The sequence below is a fragment of the Schistocerca piceifrons genome, chromosome 3 (genome assembly GCF_021461385.2).
Source record: "Schistocerca piceifrons isolate TAMUIC-IGC-003096 chromosome 3, iqSchPice1.1, whole genome shotgun sequence".
In the NCBI taxonomy this organism is placed as follows: Eukaryota; Metazoa; Arthropoda; class Insecta; order Orthoptera; family Acrididae; genus Schistocerca; species Schistocerca piceifrons.
Genome location: NC_060140.1, coordinates 471,422,435 through 471,441,480, shown reverse-complemented (window position 1 = coordinate 471,441,480; position 19,046 = coordinate 471,422,435). Strand labels below are relative to the sequence as shown.

General features: G+C 39.0%; 1 protein-coding gene across 4 annotated transcripts in view; it reads right to left on the bottom strand.

The window, feature by feature from the left end:
• LOC124787734 (puromycin-sensitive aminopeptidase) overlaps window positions 1-19,046 on the bottom strand; it is a 170,273-nt gene that overhangs the window by 139,366 nt on the left and 11,861 nt on the right. For all 4 annotated transcript variants that reach the window (XM_047254585.1, XM_047254583.1, XM_047254586.1 and 1 more), the window contains exon 4: window positions 12,924-13,221. In XM_047254585.1, coding sequence (XP_047110541.1) covers window positions 12,924-13,221 — 298 coding nt within the window. The remainder of the gene's footprint in view (window positions 1-12,923; window positions 13,222-19,046) is intronic.

The window sequence follows — 19,046 nt, the reverse complement described above, 5'->3', positions numbered from 1 at the left end:
ACAAAAGGATAACATTCTACGAATCGTGGCGCAGAATGTCGAAAGCTCAATTTAGAGACAGTATGGGCCAGAGAAGTGAAATGGGAAGAAGACAAGGATTTCTGGTCTGATGAGTAACAGGTAGAATGAGACTTTTACTCTGCAGCGGAGTGTGCACCGATATGAAACTTCCTGGCAGATTAAAACTGTGTACCGGACCAAGACTTGAACTTGGAACCTTTGCCTTTCGTGGGTATGTGCTCTACCACCTGAGCTACTCAAGCACGACTCACGTCCCACCTTCATAGCTTTATTTCTGCCAGTACCTCGTCTCCTACCTTCCAAATTTCACAGAAGCTCTCCTGCGAGCCTAGAAGAACTAGCACTCCTGGAAGAAAGGATACCGCGGAGACATGGCTTAGCCACAGCCTGGGGAATGTTTCCAGAGTGAGCTTTTCACTCTACAGTGGCAGATTCAAACTGTGTACTGGACCAAGACTCTAACTCGCGACCTTTGCCTTAGTTCTGCAAGGTTTGCTGGAGAGCTTCTGTGAAGTCTGGAAGGTAGGAGACGAGGTACTGGCAGAAGTAAAGCTGCGAGGGCAGGGCGTGAGCTGTGCTTGGGTAGCTCGGATGGTAGAGCAGTTCCCCGTGAAAGGCAAAGGTCCCGAATTTGAGTCTCTGTTGAGTATAGGCTAGTATCAACAGCTGCAGAAAATGGTATAACAGGAGTAGGATTCATTATGAATAGGAAGGTAGGACAGAGAGAGTGTAACTGTGTAAGGTTCAGTGATAGGGTTGTTCTTATCACAACTGACAGCAAACCAATACCAGTAACGATAGTTCAGGTAGACATACTGACATCGCAAGCTGAAGATGGTGAGAGAGAGAGAGAGAGAGAGAGAATATGAAGATATTGAAAGGGTAATACAATACATAAAGGGAGATGCAAATCTAATAGTCAAGGGGGACTGGACTGCTAATTTAGGGGAAGGAGCAGAAGAAATGGTTAAAGGGGAATGTGGGCTTGGAACAAGGAATGCGAGAGGAGAAAGATTAATTGAGTTCTGTAATACATTTCAGCTAGTAATAGCAAATACTCTGTTCAAGAACCGAAAAAGGGGAGGGATACATGGAAAAGGCCGGGTGACATGGGAAGATTTCAATTACATCATGATCAGACAGAGATTCCTAAACCAGATACTGGATTTTAAAACATACCCAGGAGCAAATATAGACTCAGATCACAATGTGATGAAGAGTAGGCTGAAGTTTAAGAGATTAGTCAGGAAGAATCAATACACAATGAAGTGGGATACTGAAATAATAAGGAATGATGAGATTAAGCCTGAAGTTTTCTAAGGCTATAGATACAGCGAAAAGGAATAGCTCAGTAGGCAGTACAGTTGAAGAGGAACGGACACCTCTAAAAAGGGCAATCACAAAAGTTTGAAAGAAAAACATAGGTACAAAGAAGGTAACAGAAGTAGTATTTCAGTTGATCAATGAAAGAAGGAAGTACAAAATTTTTAATTGAAATTCAGGAATACAGAAATAAAAGTCACTGAGGAATGAAGTAAACAGGAAGTGCAGGGAAGCTAAGACAAATTGGCTGCATGAAAAATGTGAAGAACTCGAAAAAGAAATGACTGTCAGAAGGACTGACTCAGCATATAGGAAAGTAAAAACAACATTCAGTGAAATTAAAAGCAAGGGTAGTAATATTAAAAGTGAAAAGGGAATTTCGGGGCTGTTAAATGCTGAGGAGAGAGAGCACAGGTGGAATGAGTACATGAAAGGCCTCTATGAGGGAGAAGATTTGGCTGATGTGATAGATGATGAAACAGGAGAGTTGTGGGATCTAATATTAGAATCAGAATTTAAAAAAAGCTTTGGGGAATTACATAAGGCAGAGGGGATAGATAACATTCCATAAGAATTTTTAAAATCATGGGGGGAAGGGGCTACAAAACAATTATTCATGTTGGTGTGTAGAATGTATGAGCCTGGAAGCAAACTGTGTAACTATCAGAAAAATATCATCCAAACAATTCCGAAGACTGCAGGGGCTGACAAGTACGAGAATTATCGCACAATCAGCTTAAGAGTTGGTACATCCAAGTTGCTGACAAGAATAATATACAGAAGAATGGAAAAGAAAATTGAGGATGTGTTAGATGACAATCAGTTTGGCTTTAAAAAAGGTAAAGGCACCAGAGAGGAAATTCTGAGGCTGCGATTGACAATAGAAGCAAGACTAAAGAAAAATCAAGACATGTTCATAGGATTTGTCGACCTGAAAAAAGCATTCGACAATATAAAATGTTGCAAGATGTTCGGACTTCTGAGAAAAATAGGAGTAAGCTATAGAGAGAGATGGATAATATACAATATGAACAAGAGCCAAGAGGAAACAGTAAGTGTGGATGGCCAAGAACAAAGTGCTCAAGTTAAAAAGGGTGTAAGACACGGATGTAGTCTTTCACCCCTACTGTTGAATCCATATATTGAAGAAGCAATGATGGAAATGAAAGAACGGTTCAGGAGTGGGGTTACAATTCGAGATGAAAGGATATTAGTGATATGATTCACTGATGACATTGCTACCCTGAGTGAAAGTGAAGAAGAATTACAGGACCTGTTGAATGGAATTAACAGTCAAATGAGTAAAGAATACCAACATAGTAAATCAAAGAAAGATGAAAGTAATGAGAAGTAGCGAAATGAGAACATCGAAAAACTAAACATCGAGACTGATTGTCCCGAAGCAGAAGTTAAAGAATTCTGCTATCTAGGCAGCAAAATAACCAATGGCAAACAGAGCAAGGACATCAAAAGCAGACTTGCACTGACAAAAAGGCTTTCCTGGCCAAAATAAGTCCACTAGTATCCATCACAGGCCTAAATTCGAGGAAGAAATTTCTGAGAATGAACATTTGGAGCACAGCTTTGTATGCTAGTGAAACATGGACTGTGGGAAATGAACAGAAGAGAATCTAAGCACTTGAGATGTGGTGCTACAGATGACTGTTGCAAATTAGGTGGACTGATAAAGTAAGAAATGAGGTGGTTCTGCGCAGAATTGGAGAGGAAAGGAATATGTGGAAACACTGACAAGATGAAGGAACAGGATGATAGGACAGCTGTTAAGAGGTCAGGGAATGACTTCCATGGTACTAGAGGGAACTGTAGACGGCAAAAACTGTAGAGGAAGACAGAAATTGGAATACATCCAGCAAATAACTGAGGACATACACTGCAAGTGCTACTCTGAGATGAAGAGGTTGACACAGGAAAGGAATTCGTGGTGGGCCACATCAAATCAGTCAGAAGACTGATATCTCTAAATAAATAAATAAATAAAAATAAATTTACTGCAGTGAGAGTTCCAACCTACACAATTCAGAAAAGCTAGTATTGGTAGGAATGATCCAAATGGTGTAGGCTGCGAAGCAGTCACCTCTTCTTATCCCTATCATCTCCCTGCGCTCCTACCTACTAAATGCTTCTTAAAACTCTGTAAACCCAACCATCCAGTACACTCCATTATGGCCAGTTACTGTGCCTTCTCAGAGAGAATATCTGTTCTCACCGACCAAGACCTTCAGCGGATTACCTGTAACCTACCTTCCTTCTTATAGACATCAACCATATCCTCCACCCTGATCATCACTAATGATGCCACCTCCTACACTAACATCCCTAATCCCAAGGCCTTGCCGCTATTGAATAGCAACTTTCCCAGTTTCCAGCTGACTCCAAACCCAGAATCTACTTCCTGGTCATCATGATCAACTATGACCTCACCCAAAATTACTTCAGCCTTGAAGGCATAAACTATGAAAAGATACTTGGTACATCAATAAGCACCGCCATGGACCATCCTGTGCCAACCCATTCACTGGCCTTCTACATAATTCATTTCTAGCCATACAGAATTCCAAACCCTCAACTGATTCAGATTCACTGATGACACCTTTGTGATCTGGACTGCAACTGATGGTGAGGAGACACAATCTACATTTCTCCTGACACTCAACAGCCCCCCCCCCCCCCCATTTGTTTCACCTGGTCCTCCCCAACCCAATGAGATGTTCTCCACCACCTCAAAGAGAGCTACATCTGTACCTCCATCCATATCAAACCCATTAGCCACCAACAATACCTCCACTTAGACAGCTGTCACCCATTCCATACCAAGAAGCCCTGTCACACAGACTAGCCACTGGTGGCAAGCAGTCCCTCTCCAAATATACCAAGAGTCTCACTGAGGCCTTCATAGACTGAAATTACTCTCCCAACCTAGCACGGAAACAGATCTCCCGTGCTTTCTCTCCCCAGTCCCCAACTATCTCTCATATTCCCACCATACAACCACAAAGGAGCACTGCCCTCGTGACTCAGTACCATCCAGGACTGGAGCAACTGAATCACATTCTGTCCCAGGGATTCGTCTACCTCTCATCGTGGCCTGAAATGAAGAATATCCTACCCACTATCCTTCCCACCCCTTCCACAGTGGTATTCTGCTACCTACAGATCCTAAGCAATATCCTGGTCTATACGTACTTCATCCCTACTCCCAAACCATTGCCTCACAGTTCATAACCCTGCAAGAGACCCAGAGGCAAAACCTGTCCCATACATCTTCCCACAATCACCTAATCCAGTCCAGTGACAAGCATCACCCATTCCATCAAAGGCAATGCTACCTGTGAAGGCAGTCATGTAATCTACATATTAAGCTGCAACCATTGTGCTGCTATCCACATGGGCTTGACAGCCAGCAAGTTCCCTGTCCACACGAGTTGGCACCAACAATCTGTGGTTGAGAGACAGCTGGAGCACCCAGTTGCTGAACATGCTGCCCAACACAATGCAATTGAATTAAGTGACTGCTTCACAGCCTGCACCATTTGGATCCTTCCTAGCAACACAATGTTTTCTGAATTGCGTAGGTTGGATGGAACTCCCTTGAAAGCAACCTGAATTCCCATATCCTCTAGGATCAACATTCGCTAATCCCTGCCCTCTACCCAACAATCCCTTTTTCTGCCTCCATTCTAACACAACGCAGCTTTCTATTCTAGCAACACTCTGAACTAGGTTTTTTTCTAGTTCTTTCCTTTCGCTCTCCCATTCCCCCTCCTCCCTCAAACCTTCCTAGCAGTCGTACCCTGTCCACATCACATCCTTGCATGTCTCCACAAGCAGTGCTACACCTTCCACCATCCTTAACCTGCTAATCCTCCCTGCCCCAGCCTCCTCCTTATCCCCACCACCCACAGATTGCTTCCTCTATCAGGTGCAGTTGCTGCGCATAGCCTGGCCTCAGCAGCCAGAGACAGTGATAATGTGAGTTTGAGCATTGCTTGTGTGTATCTGCCTCCATTTCCTTCTTTAGAAGAAGGCCTTTTGGCTGAAAGCTTATGCATAGCAGTCATTTTGCCAAGGCTGCCTGCAACTCAACATTTCCTCTAAACAATGAGTAGCAATCTATGTTTTCTTATTATTGCCAATATTCCATGCTGGAGTTTCCCCTGTTTGAACATCACCGATAGTGTTTTCAGGATAGGTTGTGAACACAAAACCACTTTCAACACAAGAAAAAGTTTTATATGGGTCATTATTCCATGTCAAGTGTCCCAGTTTAGAAGATGATCCCACCTCAACCATCTTCAATTTTGATGAAATTTGTACAGGATGTACCTGAGTGCCCTACATGAACTTCGGCAAAGTTTCAGGCTCACCTATAACTTGGTTGAGGTGCTAGAGCCATTTTCGTGAAGACCACTTTTACAGAGACCGAAAAGTCGTTAAGAAATCGTCAAGTTTGGCATTCCACTGTTCCTAATGTAAAAGAGCTAGACTCTTGCTCCTGGATATAGTGGCACAACTTTGTGTGCTCTACACACAAATGTTGCAAGTAGAGTTCAGAAAGCAATGCATTTGGCATAATCTCAGTTCAAAGTAGGCAACAAATTATGTTGCGAGAAATTTGCCCCATAGTTTAACGAGACGGAAGTAGTGGAGTAAGTGCACTATGGACCTGGTCTTTTGCCAAACTACTGTCTGTCTGGGTGTTTAGTATATCACAAATTTTGGCCTGGCTTGTGTGTTTAATTACTGTGCTACCATCCTGTAAATTTGTTAAAAACATGAGTGTATCAAAATATACCTGTGTTCAAAGTCATGTATCTCAAAATGGACACCTACAACGTTACATTCATTAACACCATTCAACAAAGCACATTTCATTCTATTAGAAACACTTATTTTCATTTTGGTGTCTCTTTGGGTAAGGTGCAAAAATGTCTCCTAAAATTTGGAATTTTGTTGATTATGTCTTCATTGTTTACATATTCATTTTGCTGTTTATTTGGTGATTTTAAACCTGTTTGTGACAGTTTCATTGCTAAATTTAACCATTTAACTGTACTAGAGACTGCTACATAATTTTTGGAAATCTGAATGCTTATTAATTTTATTTCTTTTCTTTATTTAGGACTCGACAATTTGATTTTAGTGTCTGAAGCAAATCAAGTTGTTGCTAAAATGGAACAACAAGATCAAGTTAATGTACGCAGTTTTGGAACTACTGATTCCCCATGCCATTTAATGACATGCACTGCCTTAAAAGGCATCCATCCTCAAAACGTTTCTCTTTATCAATTTTTGCATCTTCAATAATTTCTTATTTAATATAAATAAATTCAATGCCATGATTTTTCTAATATTGAAACAGATTAGTTCGGTGTTAAGATTTGGTTGTCAATTGGGCATTGAAGGCTAGCTCTTGTTGCTAAACGCTTAACTGTGGCCCCAGTTCCGTCACATGGTGATTTCCCACGACTTGTTCCGGAAAAAAAAAAAAAAAAATTCCATTCTCCAGTAATGCCAAAATCTTTTTGATGATGGCAAAGATTTAGAAAGCTCTTAAAATTTTTGTTCTGTGCTGCAGAACCATCGCTAAAATAATGAATATGCTTAATTTCTTTAAAAATGCACTTAAGGGATTTGATCAAGTATGTTAAAAACACATGCACTGCAACTGTCATGTCGGAGGCAATCACTGATTATGCAGTACCTGACACTCTTTAGGTCTTCATTACCTTTGTAGTAAATGACAAATGGATGTATTGTAGCTTGACTGTTTTCTCAATGGAATCCCTGCACTGTGTCTTGGACAACAAAGGAGTAATTTTCTGCAAAATCCATCCACACATGTGTGTGGATGGATGTGTGTGTGTGTGTGTGTGTGTGTGTGTGTGTGTGTGCGCGCCCGAGTGTATACCCGTCCTTTTTTTCCCCTAAGGTAAGTCTTTCCGCTCCCAGGATTGGAGTGACTCCTTACCCTCTCCCTTAAAACCCACATCCTTTCGTCTTTTCCCTCTCCTTCCCTCTTTCCTGATGAGGCAACAGTTTGTTGCGAAAGCTTGAATTTTGTGTGTATGTTTGTGTGTCTGTCGACCTGCCAGCACTTTCATTTGGTAAGTCACATCATCTTTGTTTTTAGATATATATTTCCTACGTGGAATGTTTCCCTCTGTTATAACCATATCATTAATTAGAATATATTTAGTGAGATATGTTATTGCTGCTTCTGTGCCTTTCCCTGTTCGGAATCCAAACTGGTCCTTGACTAGGAGGTTGTGCTTATTTAAGTAGCTCATAAGTCTATCTTTCACAATAGTTTCTGTTATTTTCGCAAAGCATGAGAGCAGTGAGAGTGGCCTATTATTTTCTATATTTCCTGTGTCTTCTTTTTTGAAGAGAGGCAGTACTTTAGCATATTTTAAGTAGTCAGGAAAGTAACCCTGCTTGAATGATTGGTTTATAACATTAACTAATGGTGACAACAGGCTCTCTATACAGCCTTTAATTAGAAAAATTGGAACTTCATCTAAATCAGCTGAATTTTTATTTTTCAGTTTGCTAACTACTTTGTAGACTTCTTCCTTTGTTGTGGGCAGTAATACCATTGAATGTGGTACACTTTTGTTTAGCTTTGTGATCTGAGGGACTTTTAGCAATTTTTGCTGTAATTTTATACCTATATTGCTGAAATAATTATTTATATAGTTTGCCAAATATTTTGGATCTTTTATTAGAATCCCTTCTTTTTTATTTTTATGTTAGACACATTCATCTTTCTGTTGCCGGTTTCCTGTTTTACAATCTTCCAGACTTCTTTGTTTTTGTTTTCAGTACTCAGCACCAGTTTGGAGTTGTGAGCCCTCTTAGCAGCACACAACACTTTCATGTATGTTTTCCTATACCTTTTATAAAAGAGTAAGAAAGATGGATTTGTTTGACTGTGTTTGATAGAGCTGAGGTACTTCAGTGTTTGAGATGATTTTTTTGATACCTTTGGTCACCAATTTGTTTTGTTCAGCTGTTGAGAATGGACGTAACACTTTAAGAAAGATCTCTTCAAATTTTAGTTTGAATTTTGTCATGAAGTTCTTGAATTTATCATTTGCATCTACCTCTGAGTATACTGTTTCCCATGTTTCATCTGCTATTTGTTTAGCAAACTCCTGCCTTTTTGGTTTGGAAAAATTTTGCCTATATACTTGCATTTTCTTTGTTCTTTCTGTAGTCGTTTTCGATTTTATAATTTGACCAGCATGGTCAGATAATCCTAGCTCAAAAACATCTACACTACAGTTTTCTTTATCTAAATCTGTTGAAACCTGATCAATAGCTGTCTTTGAATGGTTTGTTATTCTTGTTGCACCGTTAACACTTGGCACTAAATTGAAAGTTTGGGTGACACTTATTAATGGTTCCCAGGTAGTATCTGGCTTCAGTTTATCTATATTTAGGTCTCCACATATGAGAATGTTGCTCTTTGGAGTGGATATCATGTCAGGTACTTGATTTAGTTTAGACAAAAACTTGACTTATGTCTCCACTAGGAGACCTGTATAAACACAAAATAGTTAATTTTCTACGTCTGTTCTGGTCTCTAAATTCTATTGCTGCCAACTCAAAATGTTTGTCTTCACTGATTGCAAATAAATCACTTCTGACATTATATGGATAATTTTGTTTGACATAAATACAACAACCTCCACACTTCATAGAACTTCTACTTTATGCACATGCTAAATTGTAAGATTTTAAGACTACTTGACTGATTTCCACTTCATTGCACCAATGCTCTGTGATACAAACAACTGAGCTGTGTATAGTCTCCAGCTCGACTTCTAGCTGTTGTACTTTATTTCTTAAACTTTCGATATTTTGGTGAACAATTGCGAAATTATTATTACTGTATTTAGCGTCGTCACTTCTCACTGTCTTTTTGTCCTTGTCAATTACTTCAAGTACCTCATTATTTCATTTACATTCACATTTTTTATTTTCAAACAGTATCCTTGGAACATCACCCCTTTCAGAAAATACCAGTTTCCCGTATTTTTAATAGTTTTACATATGTCCATGAGCGTTTTACTAAAGGTCACTGTGCCTAGTCTATTCAAATGCAAGCCATCCCTCCCCAGACATTTGTCACTCAAATTTTTTAGGGTCAACGAAAATCGCACCAAGTTCGTCACACTGTTCCCTGACGCCGCAGTTTATATTGTTTATATAACTGTTACTCACCGATCTTCTATGTAAGATTCCACTGATTACGATTCTAGAGCTTGTAAAAAAAATTTCACCAAATGAATTACATTTCTTGTATCGTTTATGATTTCTTCTTCGCTCCTGCTTCGAATAGAGTTCGTCCCAACATGGAATATCACACCTCTGAAGTTTGTCGTCATATCACTACTGTTCCTAAAGTTAGTCTGTTTCGTGTACATAATATTTTTAAAATGCTTATTAATTTGTTGTGGTCGAATGCCAGGGCAAACATCGATGTCACAGTTCTGAACTACTACATTTTTCAATATGGAGTTGCCAATTACAAGAAATTCATTTTTGTCTTCCTGTTTAGACGAATCACTTTCACGTTTCTAGTTCTTCTTATATGTCACTGTTTTCCAGCTATATTTGTTTACAGCTTCACCACACGATTTATTTTCTGTGTCCTTTTCTTTCCGAAGTTTGCACACAAGAATTGTCAAAGTTTTTACTTTTGTTTCACAAAGGATTTCCACATACACAGCATCATGATTGACCTACTAGTTTAGCGTTTGCATCTTTTAGCTATTTAATTTCTTTTTTGAGAGCGCTAATACCAGTTTGTAACAATTTTATTATTTCATCTTTTGACTTTATTGTACTTAAAAGATCAGTTGTTTCACACTTCAGACAGTCAAAGCAAGTCCAGGGAGAGTCGTCACTTATGTATTTTAGGTTCACTTTTGCGCACTTTCCATGTCGCCAATATTTGCACTTAGCACATAAAATGCCTTTTATAACACGTTTTTTGCACTGCTTGTACGATGAACTGATGTTTTTTTTTTTCCTTTTTGTAAGAGAACGGTTTGTCACTGCACTGTTCAGTTGGCGCCTTCACTAAAGGTGGCCTCAAACCAGGACAATTGATTATATTAATGGATTTTGCAGAAAATTACTCCTTTGTTGTCCAAGACACAGTGCAGGGATTCCATTGAGAAAACAGTCAAGCTACAATACATCCATTTGTCATTTACTACAAAGGTAATGAAGACCTAAAGAGTGTCAGCTACTGCATAATCAGTGATTGCCTCCGACATGACAGTTGCAGTGCATGTGTTTTTAACATACTTGATCAAATCCCTTAAGTGCATTTTTAAAGAAATTAAGCATATTCATTATTTTAGCGATGGTTCTGCAGCACAGAACAAAAATTTTAAGAGCTTCCTAAATCTTTGCCATCATCAAAAAGATTTTGGCATTACTGGAGAATGGAATTTTTTTTTTTTTTTTTTCCGGAACAAGTCGTGGGAAATCACCATGTGACGGAACTGGGGCCACAGTTAAGCGTTTAGCAACAAGAGCTAGCCTTCAATGCCCAATTGACAACCAAATCTTAACACCGAACTAATCTGTTTCAATATTAGAAAAATCATGGCATTGAATTTATTTATATTAAATAAGAAATTATTGAAGATGCAAAAATTGATAAAGAGAAACGTTTTGAGGATGGATGCCTTTTAAGGCAGTGCATGTCATTAAATGGCATGGGGAATCAGTATTTCCAAAACTGCGTACATTAACTTGATCTTGTTGTTCCATTTTAGCAACAACTTGATTTGCTTCAGACACTAAAATCAAATTGTCGAGTCCTAAATAAAGAAAAGAAATAAAATTAATAAGCATTCAGATTTCCAAAAATTATGTAGCAGTCCCTAGTACAGTTAAATGGTTAAATTTAGCAATGAAACTGTCACAAACAGGTTTAAAATCACCAAATAAACAGCAAAATGAATATGTAAACAATGAAGACATAATCAACAAAATTCCAAATTTTAGGAGACATTTTTGCACCTTACCCAAAGAGACACCAAAATGAAAATAAGTGTTTCTAATAGAATGAAATGTGCTTTGTTGAATGGTGTTAATGAATGTAACGTTGTAGGTGTCCATTTTGAGATACATGACTTTGAACACAGGTATATTTTGATACACTCATGTTTTTAACAAATTTACAGGATGGTAGCACAGTAATTAAACACACAAGCCAGGCCAAAATTTGTGATATACTAAACACCCAGACAGACAGTAGTTTGGCAAAAGACCAGGTCCATAGTGCACTTACTCCACTACTTCCGTCTCGTTAAACTATGGGGCAAATTTCTCGCAACATAATTTGTTGCCTACTTTGAACTGAGATTATGCCAAATGCATTGCTTTCTGAACTCTACTTGCAACATTTGTGTGTAGAGCACACAAAGTTGTGCCACTATATCCAGGAGCAAGAGTCTAGCTCTTTTACATTAGGAACAGTGGAATGCCAAACTTGACGATTTCTTAACGACTTTTCGGTCTCTGTAAAAGTGGTCTTCACGAAAATGGCTCTAGCACCTCAACCAAGTTATAGGTGAGCCTGAAACTTTGCCGAAGTTCATGTAGGGCACTCAGGTACATCCTGTACAAATTTCATCAAAATTGAAGATGATCGAGCTGGGAGCCTTAGGACACTTCACATGGAACGAACGACCCATATACCAGTTATGCTGACCGCAAGAATGAGACCGAAGCATTAAATAGCTTATTCTCCCACTCGAACTTTTCACGATCTGTTTTTGTAGGCATGAAATTACTGCTTGGGCTTGTTAGTTAGCCTATCCTTCTAACAACGTAAAGTAAAGAAAAATGCCTCATTTGAGCACACATTGTGATTCTTTAGCTGCAGGGTTTTATCAGAGTAAAGCAGATCATCTCCACCAAATTCCTTGGAGACTGGAGCGCCTGTTGAAGATTGAAAGTCAAAACTCTGAAAACACGGATCTCAGAAGTAGATTTCTTTGCTAGTCTGTCGATTCTGCTGATTTATAATAAATCTTTAGTTTTTGCAGCAGTACCTGCTTGTCTGTGAACCATAACAGTGTGACTTCAGTTACTTTTGCAGCCAATCACTTTAGTAGTTTTGATTTCACTTAATCTAGTTTTCCCCCCTCATCAAATACTTCTCATACACTATGTATAATTCTTTAAATCAACTTCCATTTTTAGTCTCACAGAAGCTCTCAATAATTTCGATATAAGGAAAGTGTATTATTTGCTCCACATGAATGTGAAGGGGTGTGTAAGTCTTATACTACACAAATACACATTACACATTTCAGAATTTGTCTATGGAAGCAAAAATAGTTGTACAGCTTTATAAAACACTCAAAATACCATCCAGTTAGAGCCCATTTGTTATTAATTTCCTCCACCACGAGCCACAGAACACATGCAACAACAGAACATGAATGCCACAAAATTATTTCTAAATCAAATATTTAAAATATTAGTCACATGAAATTTATTAGTGTAAAGAGTATCTACTGCGAGCATACCTGCAGAGAAATCTGCGATTGCTATCAAATCAATTTTTGGAAGTGGATATGCAATCTGGAAGTAGTCTTTGTAATATGGCAATACTTTCGTAGCAACCTCAAGAGCAAAGCGACCTTGCTCCTTCTTGCCAACTGGTGTGTATACTCGCACCAGTACTCCGTCATTTGACTTGTCCTCTACAAAGTCATACTCTCCAACTACTACAGCTACTAAATATGTTGACATGATGGGAGTGGTATCAAATTTCACTACACGTAGGGCAGGGTTTGATGGGTCTTTCGTTTCCGACACCACAGGCTGCAACAAAAACATTAATCTCAAACTTACCATCCAACAAAATAATCAATATTTACTAAAACCTAACGAGTTGGATTGTCTTTGATGAATATACAGGATGTCTTAAAATATGTTCACACAATTTGAATTATCACAGAAATTTTTTTCCTACCTACATGGTTAAATTTCTTAAAAAGGTCATTTTACTTTTTCTTGACAGACACCAGATGACTCATCGATCTAGCTGTGAAACACAGTCAGTGCCATGAGAATAAAGTCACGATGCTAAATGTACATTTGTACGTCAGAGAGTGAAAACATTTTATCAAGCAGTAGTCAAAGTTTGATAACGTTGCTGGAATTCAGACACAGTGGAAACTTTAGCACGGGACTGATTCATCTACAAAGTTAACAATCACATGTCTCAGAGACAAAATTCAAGGTGCATAGAAGAGTGCACAATGCACAGAAACACTGATCAAGGTGACCTCACAAAGCTAAAAGTGATTAATCCTCACATGTAATACTGGAACTGTTAAGACTGTTCACAGCTGCAAGATTCATAGCAAAAGTCACAGGAGAGTCATGTCAGTGTGATATTGATGTGCAATATCAGGGTGAGTGATAGGGCAATGCACAGTGGCAAGGGGTAGTGATTGTACATTTGATGCTCCAGCTAACAGTGTCATCCTCCCACATCTGCTTGTAGGATGCGCTTTGGAATGCGTGTTTATTTCCATGTTTGTTTTGGTTTGCTGATGATACTCAGTCCATGTAGTGTTCATTATGGCTGAAAAAGCAAACACGACAAATATTACAGCTCAAATTGACAGTGTTGAGTGTTATTAGAATACATATTTTTATGGGGAAAATCAGAAGCAGAAACTGTGTCTCAATTTGGCATTTACCCAGTATTATCAGTTCCCACTGTAGAAAATGGCTGGAGTGTGTGCTGGGAGACAGAGAGCACATTGGTGACACTGACACTGCAAAGTGTTCTCCATTCCCCTGTGCCCAGACCACATCAAACTTACTTGCACACCACTGTAGTACTGAGCAAAGCATTCTCAAGAGAGTAAGGTTGCATTGCTTCATTCCAAGGCTAGTGCTACAAGTAATGGATCATGGCACAAATCAGAAGGTGCAATTTTGTGAATGTGTTCATGAGGTGAATCCAGGTGAACTATGCTTTGTGGGTTGTGTTTTTTCATTGAATAAAGCACAAATTTACGTAATGGGTCAATCGATGTAATTGTGTGTACTAAGCTGAAGATAATTCCTGCACGACTGTTGCACAGCCGTAAATGTGCCTGGTGTGAATGTGTGATGCAGTTTGTTTCCTCCTACGGAATTTGGCCACTTCATTTTCAGAAGCCTGTAATTGGAGAAAAGCCTGCAACAATGCTTGCCAGTTACATTTTCTCTTCTATTCACCCTATGTATGGTAATGGCAGATTTTATTTGCAAGCTAAACTGTCATAGGGATGTACGAGCGAACCAAGAATGAAATGTAGGAGGCCAGTGGATAGGATTCAAGAAACTAATCTAGTTTCCTGTACACTCTCCAGAGCTGAAATCACTCAACTTTTTCTACCACGGAACACAGTAAAAGGTGATGTGTAGGGTTATTACTATGCAGTCTGGATACATTTTGGATGAGACTCAATGGACTGCATAAAATCCCATTACACACTTTGGTTCAAGGGAATCTGTCCTGACTCTTACTCAGAAATAAAGTCTACGCTGAGTGCCAACAGTTTTAACATTTCCTTCAACCACTATTTCGAATATGTATCTGAACTAGGAATTACCCTTATGATTATAAAATAAATTGTCGAAGAGGTCAAAGTGTGTATACATGTTTTGGTGCGACCTGTATATCAGAAGACATTTGCAAGAAATGCTGTAACACAGCAGAAACAAGCAAGGGTTAATGTAATTAGGCATCAGCAGCACAAAGCTTTGCTAAATATGAGTATCAGATACACATTCTGTGTTTGTTGTCATTTATAAATACACAGTAAATCAATAGTTTAAAATTTAACCTTCCTGAATTGCAATTTATTAGTCTTTTTTTGTCCAAAAACATCTTTTTAACATTGATGTCTGCTTGTAGAATTTTAAAGATACTTTAAAATGAACAACATTAGAAAAACAAACACTTTTGCTCACTAAATAAAGCAGAAAATGAGTGACATGTTCCTCTCAACTCGAGGTTTTGATGCTTGATTAGGGTGGTCTGCCAAATGGTTTGCTATGATCACCATCTCCAGTGAGTAATCGTAGAGTAATTTGTATGGTTCATTACCACAATTATCTTTGTACAACGGACATTTTTGAAAAGCACATGGCTTTCAAAAGCTCACAAAACAAAAATCTGAAAACTGATTTATTTTCTGTACATAAAAAATTTTGCTGAAACATCTGTACAGAAATACCTTCAGTAAGTCGTCGTGAGCCATTATGGATTAACTTTTAGAGAACCACAACAAATATACAAGCATCAATATCCTTCTCCTGTGCAAAAATCTTTTCTGTCCATGGTGCTGCTGTGTGAAATACACCTGAGGTACAGTTTTTTTCTTTTAGCTGACACATGCTTAGGGTAACACTGACATCAGTCCTCTTCCCATCCCATTTGCTGATTGTCAAACAAGTGGCGCAATTGTAAAATTTATAAGATGATGAAAAACTACATCAAAAACATTTTACTCACACGTGCATTCTTTTCTCCCTTTCATGTTTCACTATCTGTTCAATAAATTTAACTTCTTTGGTACAGATTATAACAATTCATACAAATTCTAAGTACATTTTTCAAAAAGTGTAGTATTTTTTATATAATAAAAACAATTACAAATGTTTTTCAGCTCTACTACAACTTTTAATTTTTGCTAACATGGGTCATATGTGAAGCTAAGCTCAAACCAGCATCATGTGAGAGAAAAATTTTAACAACATGTAAAATAGTAAATTAATAAGGTTTTTTCTAAAGGCATGCATAAAGAGCATACAAGACCCATAAAAGAACAATAAACGAGTCCTTTCATTCAGGTATCGTACCTAAAGCAAACACGAGTTGTGCGCTTAGTAAAGAAAGGTAATGTGGAGAGTTTCAAAAACTACAGGTCAGTTTTGCTATTGTCTATATTACCAAAAATAATTGAATTAATCATGAAATAAAGACTAATGATTTACAGGAATAGTACAACCTTTTCAATGAAGCACAGTTTCATTTCCAAAGTGGGAGAAGTACAACATCGGTCATTTTAAAAAAGTGGTACTTAAAGTCTTGACAATGATGACTGTGTTATTGGTTTATTCTTAAACCTGTCCAAGGCTTTTGACACTGCTGGCCATAAAATAAGCGCTAAGTGTAAGAACAATTGGAAATGAGTCTTTCCAGTCTCACTTGGAAAACTTGCTGTAAATACGGGGTGGTCAGAAACAGTCAGAAAAGCTTGAAAGAGAGAGCACTTGCATGCATTAAAATGCTGTAATGCAGAGACCTCCGTGGGTCCATGAGTTACCACGTGTTGAAATGCTCTTTGCCAGTTAAAATGTGTCATGTTTCGCAGATAAATTTAAGCTAAGCGAGCAAACATTAAGTTTGTTCAGTCTGAGGAAACCAAATGAAGAACACTTATGGCGACACAGCCTTTGGTAGGCTGCTTGAATTTGTGCATGTGATGACCTGATTGGCTAACTTCAATGGTAAATTACTTGGAAATGGCGCAATGCATCAAATTTTCTTCTTAAAAATTATTTCTCAGCACAACTTCCCCTTCATCACCCTTACAAGCTTTTCAGAGTCTTTCTGACTATCCTGTACATACACAACACACTGTTTGACAATACCCAAGGAAGAACTGCCAATTGCTACAGAACAACAGACAATTGCCACAGAAAGACCAATGATGACAATAGGCAATGTAGAGGGTGGGAGGTGTTACCTGCAGCAAAGCCTGTGTACTAACACACTGTATGCTTTCGACAGTTCATGCAGCAAGGTGTTTGACAAAGACTGTTGGGGAACAGATCAGTGTGACATTCTGTGGTGGTCATATTGCACAGTAACAAGTCTCCAAGACATCATCTGAGTGTTTGCGATCGCGGACATGCGGGTGAATGGCTTGAAGTTGAGCAAAGTGCCACTACTGTGGCCCCAATAATGGATGTGACCAAAAGTGTCATCTCACTATTAAAAAAAAAGGCCATTGAAAGTGGAAATACTATGCAAGAGCATGCCACTGGTCATAAATGGACCACCACATCACAAGAAGATCAACACGTGGCCCTGGCAGGAAGACACCTCACTCTTAGGCAGATCTCTTCAGACTTTGCAACCGCTACCAGTACACATGTCTGCCAGAATCATTTTGTGGTGACTAAATCAGGCAGATATTTATGCCTGGAAGTCAGTTAAATACACCCCACTTAAATCATACCATCGCTGAGAAAGAGTTTGTTAGATTAGGGTGCATGTTGAGGTCAGCAACAGTGGTCCAGAGTGATATTCTCCAATGAATAGCACTTCATTGTGGCAAGTGATTCTGGCCATCAATAATGGTGGGGAAAGAGGGGAACACATTACATACAACATAATGTTCAAGAACATCATCTGTATGGACTAAGCATTATGGTGAGGGCAGGCATTATGCATAATGGCCGAACCCTGCTGCATGCATCTGTTGCGAGGTACTGTGACAGCACAGGAGTATTGCAGGGACATGAGTTTGGATTATGTCTGTCTGTTTAGGAGTATGGTACATCCCAACTTTCTATTTATGGATGACAATGCCCACCCACACAGAACCACTGAGTTGTCTGGCACACTGCAAAGTGAAGATACTGAACAAATGGAATGGCCTGCATACTCCCTGGACCTAAACCCTGTGGAGCCTGCCTGGGATGTTCTTGGCAGGCATGTTTCTCAATGAACACCCCCTCTCCAACCTGTGCAAGAACTGAAAACCTCCTTGAGAGAAGAGAGGGACAGTATCGTCCAAAGACTCCTGAACAGTTTGGTAACCAGCATGAATACCTGGTCCAAAGTGTGCATTTGCGCATTCGTGCCTGAGAGTCTGATATCGACCTTTATATTGGGAGTCTCACCTTCGTCAAACGTAAACATTACATATGTCTGCTATCCTGCTTTCCCACATGGTAAACCATACATTTTTCATTATCAACTTGCCACTCTACCTCTTTTATGTATGTAATGTGTTTGTTTCATGTTGTGCGTCATTAGCTGTGATAATTTCTATCCAGCAATGTCTCTGTTCCTTAGCAATTGTCAAGCAGTTTATAATGATGACTCCCCAGTCAGTATAAGACAAGGAGAAAAAGAAAAGTTCTCTTTGCTGGTGACTGCAATATTACTGTCACTGATAAAACACTAGAATTCCTAGTAGAGAAACAAATGAAATGACTGTGCAGTATGCAATAAACCTACTTTGATTGATTGGTTGGTTGGTTTAAAGGAGAGAAAGAGAAAGAGGGGGAGGGGGGGGGGGGGGGGGGGGGGGGAAACTGCGAGGTCATCGGTCCCATATTCCCAGTAAAATAATTACACAAGGGAAAGAAGAAAAGAAAGGAGATGTACAGCACAATAGCAGGAGAATGGAATAACCGAAGAACGAGAGAAGGACAACCAACACTACTATGGACAAAAAAAGGAAAAGAAAACTACGGAGAGAGCAAGAAACAGATAGAAGGGATAAAATCAAGAGAGCAGATGACCACGGCTGGCTGACCACGAGAATAAAAAGGAAATGCCAGCCACTCTGCGACACATTAAAACATCCAGCCTAAAAGCATTAGAGTGGAGAACACAAGGGGACAAA